Raw genomic sequence first — 18,395 nt, 5'->3', positions numbered from 1 at the left:
TATATCTTTTTTAAAACAATATGTAATCATTTACTTTTCTTACTGAATGAAAATTTTCAGTTGCCACCTAAAAAAAAGTTTTTGAACACCTTGTAATAGTAAATCTGTCAACATTTAATAATTTCAGGGAGGATTTAAAAAGAAAAATTCTGTGTGAATTTTTGCCAGAATAGATAAGCTGTTACCAATTTTTTTTTAGTTATTTCTGAGATATACATTTTAAAGAAATAACTAAAATTATGACTTATAACATTATACCAGAACATATAAGATTTTTAGAAATTGCAGGTAATGTCTGAAACATTTATATTAACATATTTCCATACAAATAACCCAAAGAAAGTTTAGTATTAGTTGTTTTTTTTTGTTTGTTTGTTTTTTTATACTGCAGGTTCTTATTAGTCATCAATTTTATACACATCAGTGTATACATGTCAATCCCAATCACCCAATTCAGCACACCACCATCCCCACCCCCACCGCGGTTTCCCCCCCTTGATGTCCATACGTTTGTTCTCTACGTCTGTGTCTCAACTTCTGCCCTGCAAACTGGTTCATCTCTACCATTTTTCTAGGTTCCACATACATGCGTTAATATACGATATTTGTTTTTCTCTTTCTGACTTACTTCACTCTGTATGACAGTCTCTAGATCCATCCACATCTCAACAAATGACTCAGTTTCATTCCTTTTTATGGCTAATATTCCACTGTATATATGTACCACAACTTCTTTATTCATTCGTCTGTCGATGGGCATTTAGGTTGCTTCCGTGACCTGGCTATTGTAAATAGTGCTGCAGTGAACATTGGGGTGCATGTGTCTTTTTGAATTATGGTTTTCTTTGGGTATATACCCAGTAGTGGGATTGCTGGATCATATGGTAATTCTATTTTTAGTTTTTTTTTTTTCTTTTTTTTTTTTTTGCGGTATGCGGGCCTTTCACTGTTGTGGCCTCTCCCGTTGTGGAGCACAGGCTCCGGATGCACAGGCTCAGTGGCCATGGTTCACGGGCCTAGCTGCTCTGCGGCATGTGGGATCTTCCCGGACCGGGGCACGAACCCATGTCCCCTGCATCGGCAGGCAGACTCTCAACCACTGCGCCACCAGGGAAGCCCTATTTTTAGTTTTTTAAGGAACCTCCATACTGTTCTCCATAGTGGCTGTATCAATTTACATTCCCACCAACAGTGCAAGAGGGTTCCCTTTTCTCCGCACCCTCTCCAGCTTTTGTTGTTTGTAGATTTTCTGATGAAGCCCATTCTGAGCGGTGTGAGGTGATACCTCATTGTAGTTTTGATTTGCATTTCTCTGATAATTAGTGATGTTGAGCAGCTTTTCACGTGCTTCTTGGCCATCCGTATGTCTTCTTTGGAGAAATGTTTATTTAGGTCTTCTGCCCATTTTTGGATTGGGTTGTTTGTTTCTTTAATATTGAGTTGCATGAGCTGTTTATATATTTTGGAGATTAATCCTTTGTCCGTTGATTTGTTTGTGAATGTTTTATCCCATTCTGAGAGTTGTCTTTTCGTCTTGTTTATTGGTTTCCTTTGCTCTGCAAAAGCTTTGAAGTTTCATTAGGTCCCATTTGTTTATTTTTGTTTTTATTTCCATTACTCTAGGAGGTGGATCAAAAAAGATCTTGCTGTGATTTATGTCAAAGAGTGTTCTTCCTATGTTTTCCTCTAAGAGTTTTATAGTGTCCGGTCTTAACATTTATGTCTTGAATCCATTTTGAGTTTATTTTTGTGTATGGTGTTAGGGAGTGTTCTAATTTCATTCTTTTACATGTAGCTGTCCAGTTTTCCCACCACCACTTATGGAAGAGACTGTCTGTGTTAACCATTTTAAAGCCATTAATTTATTAGTGTTGACCATTATGTATAATAGAGTCTTTAATAGGTATATATGTAATTGATCTTTCTTTTTCTTTCCAATTTTTGTGTGTGTGTGTGTAGTAGTTTATATACTTCTCATCTATTCTCTAACAGACTTTACTAGATTTTAAAAAGGCTGGGTCATGGTGTCTTAACCTTTTATAACTGTTCCATCTTTTGAGAAACATGAACAATTTATACCTTTTCAGTAATTTTGTATTAGAAAAATTTTGTTTTACTCAAAAAGAAAATTATAATATTGAGTATGCTTTTTGAAGCTACACATTTATCTGCCTTTCTACTATTCAGGTGGATTTGTAACTCACGGTTGAATATGTATATAATTGAAACATACGTTATTAGCTTGTTAAGGGAATATGTTTATTTTTATAGGAGAAAAGCATAGCTCCTGTGTATAACTAACTTCTTTTAGTTATAGTAGCCCGTATATCAGGTTTGGTGGACTGATTATAATCTTTTTTCTATTCCTAGTATGATAGATACCTGGAATTTCCAGATTTAACATTTGTCCTTCATGTACTTCACAAATAACCCTGAAGTTATTATTAGTGGAATAACCCATCCACTAATAATGTATAGTTTTGCTGAGACATGAATTTGAATTTTACGCGCAGCAATTGGATTGAGAATTTTGTTTTGGGAAGTATGTAAAACCTGGTCACTTAGCCACCCAATTAGTCTAGCAGTCTCATCTCTATGGCTTTGTTTTTGCTACTTGACTTTGTGTGTGTGATAACTCTTATGGTATTAAACACTACTTCACTTTCTGAGTAACAGTATGTGTTACAACTGAACTGTGTTTAGGATTTTCTGGGACATGGGGATATATCCACCAATAATGCCAAAGATCTACCTTAGCACACACATTAGTTAAATATTCCTTTCCATTACAAATGCTTCATAAAAAGGGTATCAAATGACTGCTCTAGTATTCTATTTAGTGAATTAGTATTTTGAAATTTTTGCTGACGTCCAATCAGTAAAATTAATTAATTCTAACAACAGTTGTTTATACATTAAATTTGATATATTAGAAGTCAATGTTATCATCTAATCTTACATTTTTACAAAATGAAAGAATATTGTCACTGATGATTGAGTGGCCTTTGAGCTTGTGGGAAGAGAGAATAGGCAGTGTAGTTTGGTGGAAAGAGCAAAGACTGAAGTTCTTGGGTTCTGTGTCTATTCTAACACTACTGGAGTGACTTCAGGCGAATAATTTAGCCTGTCTAAGCATCCACTGTCTTATGTGAAAAACAGGGATTATAGTAGCTATTTTTCGAGCCTGTGAGATGAAAGAAGATGATGTTTTTAAAGTCCCTAATACAGGTTGGTAGGCCAAGCCCTCATCAAGTAGTAGTTACTATTAAGTTGGAGGTACTGAAGGAAGAGAATTACTTAATGATGGTTGTATTTAAACTTTCTTAACTTTAAGGTTTGTGGAATGTAGCCTTATATTTCAAAAATGAACCAAGTGTAAGTATACATTTTTTGAGCTGTAGCAAGAGGATAATTATTGCAGCAACATGTTAGTAGATCTTAAGATATCAAGATTAAAAAATATATTGCATGTATAATAATACGAACATGTAAATTTTGAAGTTGAGTATATATACACCCAATTGTTAGGTCTTAAATTTAGTCCTCATTTTACTTAGCTTATCTTTATTTTTTTTTTAAAGGAAGAAATGACTGTCTTTATTCTCAGGTGACATGATTGTGTACATACAAAATCCAAAAGAATCTTTAAAAATAAAACTACTAGAACTAATTTACCAAGGTCCCAGAATACAAGGTCAATATACATAACTCAATTATAGTTCTCTATAGTAAGAAAAAACTGGAAATTTTTAAAAAATTAAATACCATTTATAATAGCATTCAAATAACCATAAAATACTTAGAGATAAATCTAACAAAATATATATAAGATCTATGTACTGAAAACTACAAAACACTGCCAAGACAAATTAGAACAGACCTAATAATTGGAGAAAGATTCCATGCTCATGGATTGGAAGACTCAATGTTATTAAGACATCAACTTTTTCCAAATTGATCTATACATTCAACATCAGCAGATCAAAATCCCAGCAGGACATTTTTTTTTATTGCCTATTCATCACTTTATTGGAAGTCCTTGGTAGTGCAATAAGGAAACAAAATATATACAGATAGGGAAGGAAAAAATAAAACTTTTCAGATAACATGATTGACTATCTAGAAAAGTCACAAAAATATACAAAAAACTCTTTAAGAAGTGACCTAGCAAGGTCACAGCATACAAGGTAATATACAAAAGTCAGTGTTTTCCTATATGTGGAAATGAACAATTGGAATTTGCAATGAAAAAATAACATATACAATACAACAGGACCCCGAAAATGAAACACTTATGTATAAATCTAATAAATATACGTAGAAACTGTATATGGAAAACTATAAACTCTTATGTAAGAAATCAAAGATCTAAATGAATGGATAGATATTTCTTATTCATGGATTGAAAGACTCAATATAGTTAAGATGTCAGTTCTTTCCTACTTGATCTATAGATTGAATGAAATTCCTCTCGAAATCTCAGCAAGTTATTTTATGGATATCAACTAACTGATTCTAAAGTTTATATGAAGGGGCACAAGACCTAGAATAGCTAATACAGTATTATTTTTTTTGAATTTTATTTTATTTATTTTTTTATACAACAGGTTCTTATTAGATATCTATTTTGTACATATTAATGTGTATATGTCAGTCCCAATCTCCCAATTCATCCCACCACCACCACCCCTCCCCCACCACTTTCCCCCCTTGGTGTCCATACATTTGTTCTCTACATCTGTGTCTCAATTTCTGCCCTGCAAACCGGTTCATCTGTACCATTTTTCTAGGTTCCACATATATGTGTTAATATACGATATTTGTTTTGCTTATGCTTCTTATATACTGGTAAAATCTTGTAGGTTTGTAATATGGTAAAATCTAGAATGCATGCCATGAAATTTACCTGAACTAGAATATTTTTTGCATGCATAAGGGAGTCTGCAAAGGGCATATTAACATTACATTCTTAATCTTTAAAGTAAACATAGTTTTTAAATTCTGGCTATCCAGATGAAAGAACTTAATACTTCAGGTGACAGTAAATAAATAAATAAATAAATAAATAAAATAAGAACTCCAATCAGTCCTTTTACTTATTCTGGTCTTCTTCCCCTTTTCTTTCCCTTAAGAAGTATTCCAGACTTTCTTCATTATTCTCTATCAGCCTGCATTCAGTCCTTCCCAACTTACTCTCAGTAGATGACATACTCATTGTGAAAACTGGGGTCATCAACTATGAAATCTCTTACCTTCCATCCCTACATCCACATCCATCCATACTGCCTGTCCTCTCGGAACATTTATATTCCTCTTTGCCTGTAGTCATGGTTCCACTCTCTGGATCGCGCTTCTCATCCCTTCATGCAAATGTCTGTTTATCTTTTAAGAGTCAGCTCAGATACTGCCTATTCTACAAAATTTTCTATAATATTCCAGTATGAGTTAGGATTCTATACTTAACTAGCAAAATCTCAATTCTTATTATATTGGCTTAACTTTAAATTTTTTTCTCTGTTTTGAACTTATTTAAATAATTTTGAACTAAATACTCTGCTATGGGAATACGCCTAAAGGATTCTTTTTTTGAGTACTTTTTAAGATGTATGTTTTTTTTTAAAGCTTTCCTCTCCCATTTTAAACCTCAGACCATCTGGAAAACTTGGTCTTATTTAGATAATAAATGTTTAATTTAACTTTAACTTGAAAATTGTAAGGGCTTTTTTTTAATGAGTAATATAAGTTCATTGCAACCAATTCTTTAACATTTGATTTTATAAGCAAGCATATTTGTCTCTTTTTCAGGTAAACCTAGAATTAATGCAGTTTGAAATTGTTTTAGAATTTTGCATGCCAATTACACTTAGGCCACCTTTGAAAGTTTAGAACTTAACCTGTTTTAAGAAACTATGACCCCAAATAAAATACTATATTCCTAATATCAATGTGTGGACAGTTTACATGCTATAAGACAAGTTGCAGTAATACAATTTTACAGCTAGGAGGCAGTCTGGTCAAAGAGTAAAATTCTCCAGTTCTCATTTGAAAACAATATATTAAGCAGAATCTGGCAGGAACACATATTTAAGTCATGGCATTTCCAATGACACTTAAGGCATTCTTCATTGTCATCTGTTTGCAGTTATATAAAGCTACCACTTGCTTCTTGACAAGGAAAGGTAGGTTACTGTTAAAGTGAGCCCTGGTTTTCTACTTGGTCTGTACATTGGTAGCTTTTTAAGTCATATCCATTGCTGAAAAAAGTCATTCTTTACACAAAATCTCTATCTTTGTTGATACGTCATCAGAGTCATGGTTTTGAGCCAAACAATAATTATGCGTTTATGTTAGAAATTGAGCGAAATGTGTGTGTTGAAAGAAGAATGAAATATTCATTATTTACTTAGGTTCAGATTATTTTTTCTAAAAATGATTTAAGGCTATTTACAAAAAGGCATTACAAGTTAAGAAGGTAAAGTAGGTATTAATAATGAGAACGAGGCAAAGGGAAAATGAAAAAGAAAGCAAGATGGAGCTGGTGGTGAGATTAGTACAGAAAATGTGTATCTTAATGTCCTACACATGCTTGATTAGGGGGCTACATCATGTAAGATGAAGTCAGTGGTGAGATTAGTACAGAAATGAACGCTATCACGACCTATACACTTGATGTAGGTGAGCCACTAATTTGGCTCTATAAGCTTGCATGAAAAAGGGAAAAATTGTTTAGAAAATTCAGTACTTGTAAGGTTAAAGCAAACAAGAAAAACAACTTCTGAGACAAAATTATCTCCTAGGTATTCTTTCATAGGACAGTGGATAATATAAGAATGTATAATCAACAATGTTTTCACATTGAAGGCAGTGGTGAGTTTATATTTCATGGGAGGATCATTTATGTCCCTTGCAGAGGCCTTAGGTAGTGAGTTAAAGAATTCAGTAAGCAATTTTGTTCTAGATCAATTAGAAAATGAAAAGACCTTTTAAGGTTTTATTTCTTTTGGCATATGCTTTCATATACTTATACAATATTTATCACTGATAACCAGTGACAGACCTGTCTAAATACTGATATTGTTTCTTCTCCTTTTAGATTCTGAAAAAGAGTTCCACATCCTCCCTCACCGAGTTTTTGTCCCCATTCCGGGATCCACTGTAATGTTATGTGATTATAAATTTGGTGATGAGTCAGCTGAAGAAATTAGAGACCATTTTATAGAGATGTTAGATCATATGATTCAAATAGAAGATTTGGAAATTGCAGAGGAAATAAACACAGGTAATTTTATGAGGTTATTTAAGAACCAGATTAGTCTATAGCTGAGGTTACCTATGGGACATCTAGTTTAAGTATCATGTCTTTAGATTTCCTTAAAGCTAGTTCTCTTTGATACTTTCGAGGCATTTAAAAATGTGTCTATTTTTCTACACAGTATATAAACATGCAGTGTTTTCCTGGAAAATTGTACCAAAATTTAAGATAACTTTAGATTTTTCCAAGCCTACCAAGTAGATCTTCATAAAAGAAGTTCAGTCTTAAACAGGTAGAAATATATAGCTTTAAGGGATTTCTTTTATTATAAGAGAAGTTTTCTCAAAATCTGTTATTTTAATTATTTGGTTAAGCATCAGGTTACAGAAGTTTTTAAAAACACTTTATTAAACATCTCCATACTATTTGCTGTTATTTTCCTATTCCCTTCATATAATTGGGATACTAAGCTAAAATGGGCAGTTCCAAAAATTAGATCAAGATTATTTTTACAGAGCATAGATTTGCCATACTATGTAATTGTGTAACACATATTCTTCCCCTAACCATTACTTTCATATTTCATCTTACATTTTAAAAGGGTTTTTTTTGTTTTGCTTTGCTTTGCTTTGTTTTTGTTTCTAGTGAGAGTAGGATATGAAAATGAGTCTATAAATAAATGTGTTTGATAGTCTTCCTGAAACATTTTAAAAATATGTGGTAAAAGTAGTTATTTGCAAGTATCAATAAATATTGAGTATCTAGACATTTATCAGTCTTGAAATTTCTGATATCATAGTAGAAAGTCTTTAGGTTGCTTCTGAATATAAATGTTTATGAAATTTGAATATAACCATTTTTAAGTCCTTTTTCTAATTCTAATTTCTTAGTTATTCTTCTATTGCTTAACTAATTCCCATTCCCCACAAGAGTAGAGTGATTGAGTCCTGTTGTTTCTATGGTGAATCAAGTAAGTATTTGGTTTGTGAATTTCAAATCTGTCAGTAAAGCCTCAGGTTAGTTGGAGATCACCAGGCTTGTTTTTTCAACAACTTCAAGTTCATATTAATCATGTGGAATAGTAAGTTTGTTTTAAAGGGGAAAAAAAACCCTCTAAATTACTCAGTAAAAGATGTTAAAGCTGCAGCTATGTTTCAGTCTCCTGAAAACTAATATTTTTAAAGATATAGCTATAGCATATTCTCTAAGTGATAGATTTTGGAGTAGACTGGTAGATATGTTTGCTACTTTGTGAAATATGTTTTTCCAGATTAGCGACTATGCTATTTCTGCCAACTAATCTTAGAGTCATGAGGGCAGAGATTTTTGTTTGCTTTTGTTTACTTCTGTCACTAGTGCCTAACAGTAGTTCTTGACCAACTCTATTATTGATAACTTGAATTAGTTTTATGTGGGATCATTAGAGTTGACCTGGTTCATCCTCTTTCATATAATACTGAAATCTATGGGTATTTAGACTTTTTTCTTCCTTATTCTGAATTCGAGTCTGCCTTCCTGAAACCTCTACTTTTTCAGTAATCTGGAGCAATTAAACATGAGTACAGTTGACACTTGAATAGTACAGGAGCTAGGGGCACTGACTTCCATGTGGTCGAAAATTCATGTATAATTTTGCAGTTGGCCCTCCATATCCGCAGTTCTACATCCACAGATTCAGCCAACCGTGGATTGTGTTGTACTGTAGTATGTATTTATTGAAAAAAATCCAAGTATAAGTAGACCTGTGCATTTCAAACCCATGTTGTTCAAGTGTCAACTGTACTGCTTCTTTATTGAGGCCTTGCTTTAAGTTTAAATTGAGGGCAGTTGTCACGTTCTAAATATTTCAAAGCCAAATACTCCCATATACCTTTAACTGTTCTCATTATTACAGTTTCTAGACCTCCTCATTTTTCCTTACCACCTTGTTTACCTTCCTTTAGATTAGAAATTTTTAACCTGTGGTGTCCAAAATTTTGGGGTCATAGTTGGCTGTCAGGAGATCCCTAAACCGCTTGAACATAATTGTATAATGTTTTTCTAAGGGAAAGATCTATAGCTTTCAAAGGATTGGTGACCTAAGAAGGATTAAAAATGCTTTAAAAAATATCAGTATAGTGTGGCTTGCCTTTCTTGAAATATGTTACCCTGAATTGAACTTAATACTCTTAATAATATTAGCTATTGTTTTTATAGAACCTGCTATGTGCCGGGCACCATTTTAAGAGCCTTACAAATGCTAAATCATTTAGTCCTTATAAGAACCCTATAATGATTATTATACTATTGTTAGCTCAGTTTTCCCAATAAGAGAATTAAGGCTCAGAAAGGTCAAGTAATTTTTTCAGGGTTACATAGCTAATAAATGGTGGAGCTGGAATTTAAACTTAGGCAGTTTGGTTTTAGAGTCTGCTTTTTTTCCGACAGTTTTGTTTTGCTGCCTTTCTGTGACACTTAACCAGGACAGACTATAGGGTTATTACTTTCCATGATCTAGGTACTTATTTTAGCCTAGCCCTCTTAATTCCATCATTTAAAACAATTTTTTTAACTTAAATAAATGATGTTACATTATCCTCATTTAATTTCATCTTATGTCAGTGTAATTTCTCACTTGTTGGCTAGAAGCTTGGATCTGTTATCATATATAGTTTTCATATTCTTTTGAATTATTTGTCACACTTTTAGTGCATATTACATTGCTGAATTAAGTATGACTAAGGGAAGCACTATATGCAAAACTTGCCCCATTCACAACTTACTTTAAAAATCAGATATAAAAGAATAGGAAGAGAGAGATTTCATTTAGATTTTTTTAAGACTACCATCTGTCTGAAATATTTTTATCTTGTTTAATTTTATGTCATATTTTAAACATAAGCATTTATAGACTAGTTTGTATTTTATTCAATACTTTATAAGTAATACTTTAAAAATAGTTATAGTTATTAATCTCAATCAATAACAGAGATTAATATCTATTGTTTAAATTGCTAAGACAGATTAAAATAAAAATCCAAGTAGCTTTCACCACTGTAATACATTCTTAAGGAGGCAACTATGGCAGCCTTGCTTGACAGCCTCCCCCAAGTAAAACTAAAACCTAATAAATTAAAACCTGTATGAAACAATTTTGTATTGCATTTCAGCAAACATTTATTGATTTTTTCATAAGGTTCACAAGGAAAGGGACTTTTCCTTTCTTGCTCACTGCTGTCATTTCTAGCACTTTCCTAAGAACCTAGCCTTAACACATTGTAGGTACTCAGTAAATATTTGTTGACTGAACAAATTATTGATTTTGTCAGTCTTAGGGTTTGGGAACCAAAATTCAATAAGATACTGATCCTGTCTTCAAGGAGCTAAATATAATTTTTTTTTAACCTGGGTAGATACTTTTATGTGCTCAGACTAGGTGAGTTCCTTCATTATACTTAATCACAGTTTTTTGCTGCTTTTTTGCATTAGTTTCCATTCTTGTAATTATTGAACTCATCAGTTGCATGTTTAATATTAATCTTTCATATTAGACTGCAAGTTTCTCAAGAGTATTTATTTCTCTGTCTGAGTTCCATGCCTAAAACATGATAGGTATTCAGAAATATTTGTTCCTAACTGACTGACATATACTGAATAGGTCATTTTTAGGAACTATAGCACAGCTTTTTTTAATACTTGAAAAATTGTAAGCTTATGCCTAGCGAGATATAAGGTTCTTAAGGTTTGTGTAGTGCACTACACTGAACATGATGAAGATTTTAAAAGGATATAACGGGGCTTCCTTGGTGGCACAGTGGTTGAGAGTCTGCCTGCCGATGCAGGGGACATGGGTTCGTGACCCGGTCCGGGAGGATCCTGCATGCCGCGGAGCGGCTGGGCCCGTGAGCCATGGGTGCTGGGCCTGCACATCCGGAGCCTGTGCTCCGCAACGGGAGAGGCCACAACAGTGAGAGGCCCGTGTACCGCAAAAAAAAAAAAAAAAAGGATATAATGGTCATAGCTCTATGGCTCAATAGTTCAGAACGTTTTAAGGGATATAGAACATTAAAAACATATGACAACATGTAACACTAATTATTGCCCCGTAAATATTAATTCTAGTTTATAACATTTAGTATGTCTATTTGTTAGATGTTTATTAAGCATTTGCTCTGTTCAAGGTAGTGTTACATAGATGACAAATCAATGGCCAGATTCCTTTCCTCAAGAAGCCTATAATCTGACTTGGAAGATAGAATTGTATGCATTATTAATTATTGCAGGGCATGTAGTAAGGTCCAAAGAGTAACTAAGAACTCAAGAACATCAAGATTAATGATCATAATTTTAGGGTCTCTAGTGATTTGGCTAATAATTGAATCAGAAAAAATATTTTGATGGTAGGTTAGCAGTAACCTGTAATCTATAGTAAGAAAGGTTTGACATTAGTATTTTCAAATTTTAGTAAATTCTTAAAATTTTTTTTTCTTTATTATTACTATTATATTTCACTTTAACTAGAGGTTAGTTCCATAATATGGGAATGAACAGAGAATTATCAGAACATTTAGCACAGGCATTATCCCTGTAAGTGATTCAGAGAAAGCTTCACAGAGCAGGTAACATTTGAGTTCATTTTCAAGGATGAATACAGTAAAAGTAACTCTACGCTGTTTAGGAATTGAACATTGGCATCAGATTTATTGTGACCAAGAATAAGACTTGTCTAGAATTATTTTTGCTTCATCAAGTATTTGTTGAATTAGAAGGAATGATATAGTTATTTAGTAGCAAAATAACACATTCCAAATTATGGGATAGGGTAAAAACAAACATTTTAATAGAAAAATTAAGTGCTTTACATATACATTCTGTTGGTTTAGAATTATGTTCACTTTTGCGTTTATTCTTTCATTTATTAATTTATTCAAAAATATTAGATGCATAATTTTACCAAGATGTTTTAACTGAGTCCAGGTCTTCCACTTACAGCTGTATAACCTTGAACAAGTCCTCTCTGAATCCCAAATTCTTTTGGTGTTGGTACTAGAATTTAGTAAAAATGTTAGGGAAAATACTTTCTAAGCAGAAAGAGATATATAAATGTAAGGTGATATTTACTAGAATTATTATAAAACTTTTAAATAATGGACCTTCTGAATTATAATGAAAAACATTAAAGTATAAGAGTAATGCTATGTAGTGTGCATAGATTTTCCTAATTATTTGAAATTAGGGTTTCCAGGTAAAATAAACCATGAAAAGTGGAGTTCAAATGTTCAAATTCAAACTTGAAATCAATTACTGTATATTTAGGATTGTTAAACTTGTTATAAGTATCTAGCTTTATTTTCCAAGTATTTGATGTTATTATTTGCTTGATTATTTAATTATTTCTGTTCTGTAATGTAGTTGCTATGTTTAAAATACGTATTTTGCCAAGTAAGTATTTTAAAATAACATACTTTAAAATGACTTAAGAAATGAAGAACAATTTGTTTGTCAAAATGACTCACTTAAGGTGAGGGATAACTATGGCTTTAAAATTTCTTAAATGTATTAGTCATCTCCTGGTAGATATTAACTTAATAATTCAGATATACTTTATCCACAGTATCAGCAAATTTGGAGACACACATTTAAAATCTGGTGAAACCCATCTTTGCCAATTCTGTCTTGATATCAGAGGTGAAATTAATTTTCATTGCTTGGTTAAACATTGATAATTTAATTATAAAGGAAAAAAGGTAATGCTGAAGATGTATTTTAATGGCTAAATCACTGACTAGTGAAACCTCATTAACTTAGGATTTAGGGATCTGGAAGATGATACCTAACTAAGGAGTTCAAGTGCTAACATTTCATTTTAAGCTTCTAAATAGTCCTACCTATTAGCAGCTTGGAATGAAATTGAATATATATACAACTTAGCGTGCATTCATCATGGCCCTTGTCTTCTCCTTTGTTGACAGTTGCTTAAGAAAGGTTGATTTCTTACATGAATAATTCGAGATTTGTCTGCAGTCAAAATTACCTGGTTTTAAGGAATGGTTAAGATCTAATTTCCTATTGAATCACATGTTATTTGCATTTAAAGTTCAGATGACATTAGGTATTGGTAAAAATGACAGTATCTGAGATTTGAATTAAGTTCTACATGGCCCCACCAAAACCAGACACAAACGAAGTGTTACGGTAAGGATTTATTCATCCTTGAAAAATGCTCTGCTTCAGTAAAATTGTCTCAGCTTTGTATCAAATCAATATGATTTTGAATGACAGATTTTAAAATGGAAATAGCAGAACAATGGAATGTCTTTTTTAAATAGAAGTAAATTGTTTATACAGAGGACTTGACCTCTTAGAGCATGCTCTTCTTCACAAATAACAAATCAGTATTAAATGTGTGAGTAATATGTCATGACAAATAAAACCATTTTTGTACTCTTTTTATCTATAGGTACTCAAGTAAAAAAGTAAAAAATTTCCTGTAGCAAATAGGTATAATTCATGCTTCATCCATTATTTTTGTTTTTATCTGAGATAAGGATTTTAGTGGCCCAAAGAAAAAGCTTTTTAGCAGTGATATTTGCTAAAAGAAAAAGCCGAAGTTCTGTGTGTGTGTGTGAGTGTATGTTTTTAAAGTGAATAAAATTGTACTCTCCATTCAACTTTTAGACATATGGATGAAGTTAGGGGAAATTTTAAGCTGGTGGGCTAATGTAGTCTAGGAGTAAAGTGTTACGGCCCCCGAGAAAACTGGATGCTGTAGAAATATGGAAGACTGAATAATTCTGGAGACAGTTCATGAGAATTTGTTGGCCTTTGTGACTAGTTTGATATGGGAGTAGAACAAAAGAGAAAAACGTTTTGTGTTTGTTTTTAAAGTACTTTAGTCATATGCTCAAAGAGGGAAAAAAAGAACAGTTTTGCCTTGATCCTAATGAGGTGACTACTAAAGATTATTTCTCAAAATGGCAAACTTTTCTTCATGGGAAGTTGATGAGAAGCAGGCACATTTTTTTCATCCACTTCGGTACCACAGATAATTATTTCAGTAAGTTATGTGTCATCCTTGTGAGCACATCTGCATATGCCAGTATGTTGGGATACAAAGATGTCTATAAAAGATATTTTAAATCCAAGCAATAAGCTATTTTACTTTGAATTTAAACAGTAGTATTTACTGTGTCACTCTGGGGGTTCTCTTCTCTTCTTTGTAAATAAAGGGGTCAACATGAAGTTCAGTTGACCCTTGAACAATATGGGGGTTAGGGGCACTGACCCTCGCGCAGTCGAAAATCCACATACAGCTTCAGTTGGCTGTCCGTATGGGCAGTTCCCCATCCATGGATTCAACCAATCATGGATCATATAGTGTGTATTTAGTGAAAAAAATTTGCGTATAAGTAAGTGGATCCATGCAGTTCAAACCCATGTTGTTTAAGGATCAACTGCAGTTGTTTTCAAACATAGTTCCCTTGAGTTCTATAGAACAGCACTCTGCTGTCACCTCTTAGGGGAAGGAGGGAGTATGGCTCCAGGAGTCCTTCATCCCTGCTTCAACCAGAGTAATTCTGCTTTCATTTATTTTACATACTGGGATTTTCTGTCAGATTTTCTAGCACTAGTTAAAAAAAGATAACCACTGGTCTGTGTGATCCCTAAGGATGTTTTCAGTTCAGACACTTTTAGTCAGTGTTAAATAAATTCAGCTTGGCTAACCTACGCAAATTATTGTCACCATAATGAAGTAGAAAGAGAACTTGTATTTGAATCCTCATTCTGTTGCCTATGACCCTCAAATACGCACTTAATGTCCCAGGTTTTATTTTCCAACTATAAATGAGATAATGTACTTATTTTGCTTAACATTGAATTGTTTTAAGGTCAAACTTATGGTCCCAATTTGCTTATGTAATTCAGGTTAGATCAAGAGTCAGCAAACTGTTTCTGTATAGGGCTAAATAGTAAATACTTTAGGCTTTGCAGAGCATGTAAGGTCTGGCCCATGGGCTGCACTTTGGCCCATGGCTACAGTTTGCTGATCCCTACTTTTATTATTACTGATTACTTAAAATTATTAATTGCCAAAACCATCAATAAGAATATTATAAATTAATCCCAATTAAGAGCAAAATTTACCCTGTCCTATCTAGTTTGATTTTTGGTATCATTTACCTCCACTACCATATAGTAATCAGATTATAATTTGTGGGAGTCATTTAGAACTGGCTCTGTGGCTCCTTGGTTTTGATCAGTTATAAAAGTACATAAAGTATTTTTTTTTTAAGATAGAAGCTGAGGTCATTGAATTGAATCCTTCTTTTCTTTTTTTTAATTATTTATTTTTGGCTACATTGGGTCTTCGTTGCTGGGCGCAGGCTTTCTCTAGTTGTGGAGAGTGGGGGCTACTCTTCGTTGTGGTGCGCAGGCTTCTCATTATGGTGGCTTCTCTTGTTGCAGAGCACGGGCTCTAGCTGCGCGTGCCTCAGTAGTTGTGGCACGTGGGCTCAGTAGTTGTGGCTCACGGGCTCTAGATTGCAGGCTCAGTAGTTGTGGCACACAGGGCTAGTTGCTGTGCAGCATGTGGGATCTTCCTGGCCTGGGGCTCGAACCCGTGTCCTCTGCATTGTCAGGCGGATTCTTAACCACTGCGCCACCAGGGAAGTCCCCATAAAGTATTTTTAAAAGTACATCAGTTTGATATATAGTCCATGAAATTTAATTCGCCTGCATTTGATAAAGAGCAAGTTTAAAAAGTCAAGTTGAAAACAAAAAAAAAGTCAAGTTGAAGGAAAACGGAGCTCACTGTATGTTTTTTATAATGTTCTTTAAAACTCATTTTTAAGTGGTAATTATTCTCATTTTATTTAGGATTTATTTTTATTATCCTCTTGCAGCCTGTGTAAGTTCCTCTATGAATACTGACGCTTCATTGGACAACACAGATGATGAACCACCAAAACAGCCAATTAAAACTACAATAGTGTTGAAAATTCAGCAAAACATAGGTATTATATTTCTTCTATAACATTGAAAAGATGGTATTTTGGATTTGAGTTTTCTTGTTACTTTAAAATTATTTTCATTTCATTTCTTAAAAGAGCTAGATTAAGCTAGTATTTATTGAGTATTATGGAAAGTGGTACGCCCTGAGAGATAGAAAGATTTATAAATAAAGCATTGTCTCAAGTGCCCTAAAAGATGACACTTCCTATTAAATGTTTTGGTGTTTTTAGAAGAAACACATGTTGAGTTTTGGGAATCAATTAGTATAGTAGGGCCAGTGTTTTCCAAACTGGTGTTCTCAGGATTGCTGTTGTGGAAGATTTTCATAGGTGCTCTATGAAAAAAGTCAAATTCAAGTCTGGAAATTCTAATGCATTTTAGTATTTTAAAGCCTCCAAGAAGTGTGGCAGTCACTTTAACATTTTTCAGACTTATTGATCAAAGAACATGTAGACTGTTATTTAGTTGAATGCCAATTTGAGAAATGCTTTATAAGCATTAAGATTTTTGAATGACTGAGAGAAGCCAGAAACTTTGGTTATTTTTCATGTCACCTACTCATAAGTTGAGTTAATTACCTAAATTCTTTGTACCTGTGTGTGTGTGTGTATGTGTATGTCTGGACTACTATGGTCAGTTTTGTTTTTGTTGTTGTTTTTTAACTTAAAATACTCAGGAAAAAAAATTAAAAGTTACCAACCCAAGCTTAATAATTCTTAGATTTTAGTTTCTGTAGTTTTCAATAGCTATATAAATGACTTCGCATGGTAATTATTGAGGACTCCTGCCCATTGGAGATGTCTTTTTGGTTTAAGCTAAGTAGCATGAGACAGCTGAAATGTCAGTATAAATATTTATAGAAGCCTTTTTAAGTATGTATTAGATTGTTTCTTAGATGTGTGTGAGTGCACTCGTGTATAAGAAAGATACTTTTTTATTTTAAGGTGTTAACAAAGATGGTGAAGTATATGATTACCAGCCCAACTTTGTAAAATATAATTTTCAACCTATTGCTATATTTTCCTCTAAGACTTTGCTGGCTTTTCATGCCTGTATATGTGTGTGTAAGTATATGTATTTGTGTGTGTATGTTGTTCTTGTTGTTTAGGCCCATCAGTTACCGGCATTTCAAAGCCTAGGATCACTTAAGCCTTTCTTTTGCTCATTCCATTTCCATTTGTTTTGTGTTTGTTTTACTTTTAGGTGTGATTGCAGCATTTGCAGTTGCAGCCCTTGCTGCGGGTATCTCCTTTCATTACTTCAGTGATTAGGGTGAGGCACAAAGAGCTTCCTGATCATCCAGAGAACACTGACCAACAATTATGAATAATAATGATGCAAACAATCCATCTGCGTCTAAGACAATAGCAGTCAGATCTGCTGCCATAATGCCTATTAGGTGTGTTTCTGACTAAAATGAAATCACTAGCTGCCTTGTTTAGCCCTGCTTATATTATAGGTGGCTCAGGCTTCCAAGAATAAAGTTATGAATCTAGGTGGAAGTTGCATGTAACAAATCGTTATTATCTATTTTTTAAAATGTTCAAAATGGTGGTTTATTTTCATAGATTTTTAGTCCTGTTGACAACCACATATTGATCAGGACATTGGAAATTTGAATAGTCAGGGTTGACTGAATATCTTAGTAATAGAACAATAGGAGAAATTTCTACAAAGTGGGGCAAAAACTTATTGGATAGGTTCATAGTTTAGGACCTTTCTATACTGATTCCAAAATACTGATTGAGTTCCAATTGAGGGGTAGGAAACCTCTCCAGACCTCTTGAATCAGCAAGAATTGTCATAAATCATGAGCTTTCTCTGGTTAGTATATCATAACCTAATATGTTAAATAAGACTTTTGCTTCCAGTAATATATTAGGTACTGCAAAACAACTAGATCCTGAATAAAATCTCCTTTTGAATACATTAATAGGCTCAAAGAAAGTAGGAGAAATCTCCAAGAACTACACCTCTATTTTTTCTCCCTGACAAAATGAACACATTTTGATCTGGAAATTGTGAAAGCTATATTAAGCATAAGGTTGACAGTGGTTGCCTGGGTGACAAATACCAATTGCAGCACTGCCATATGCAGTTTTCCTTAGACCAGAAACAAGGAGATAAATCTGAATCTGAGATGTCCCATTCA

The 18,395-nt window shown here is 33.3% G+C and overlaps 1 protein-coding gene across 1 annotated transcript in view; it reads left to right on the top strand.

The window, feature by feature from the left end:
• ODR4 (odr-4 GPCR localization factor homolog) overlaps positions 1-17,685 on the top strand; it is a 39,470-nt gene extending 21,785 nt beyond the window's left edge. The window contains exons 12-14 of the mRNA XM_079697820.1: positions 7,094-7,279; positions 16,135-16,245; positions 17,447-17,685. Of these exons, the coding sequence (XP_079553946.1) occupies positions 7,094-7,279; positions 16,135-16,245; positions 17,447-17,514 (365 nt within the window). The 3' untranslated portion in view covers positions 17,515-17,685. The remainder of the gene's footprint in view (positions 1-7,093; positions 7,280-16,134; positions 16,246-17,446) is intronic.
• The last annotated feature ends 710 nt before the right edge of the window (positions 17,686-18,395 follow it).

Source organism: Hyperoodon ampullatus (genome assembly GCF_949752795.1).
Source record: "Hyperoodon ampullatus genome assembly, chromosome: 2".
NCBI lineage: Eukaryota > Metazoa > Chordata > Mammalia > Artiodactyla > Ziphiidae > Hyperoodon > Hyperoodon ampullatus.
The sequence above is the reverse complement of the archived record's forward strand: the minus strand, read 5'-3'. Positions and strand labels throughout refer to the sequence as shown.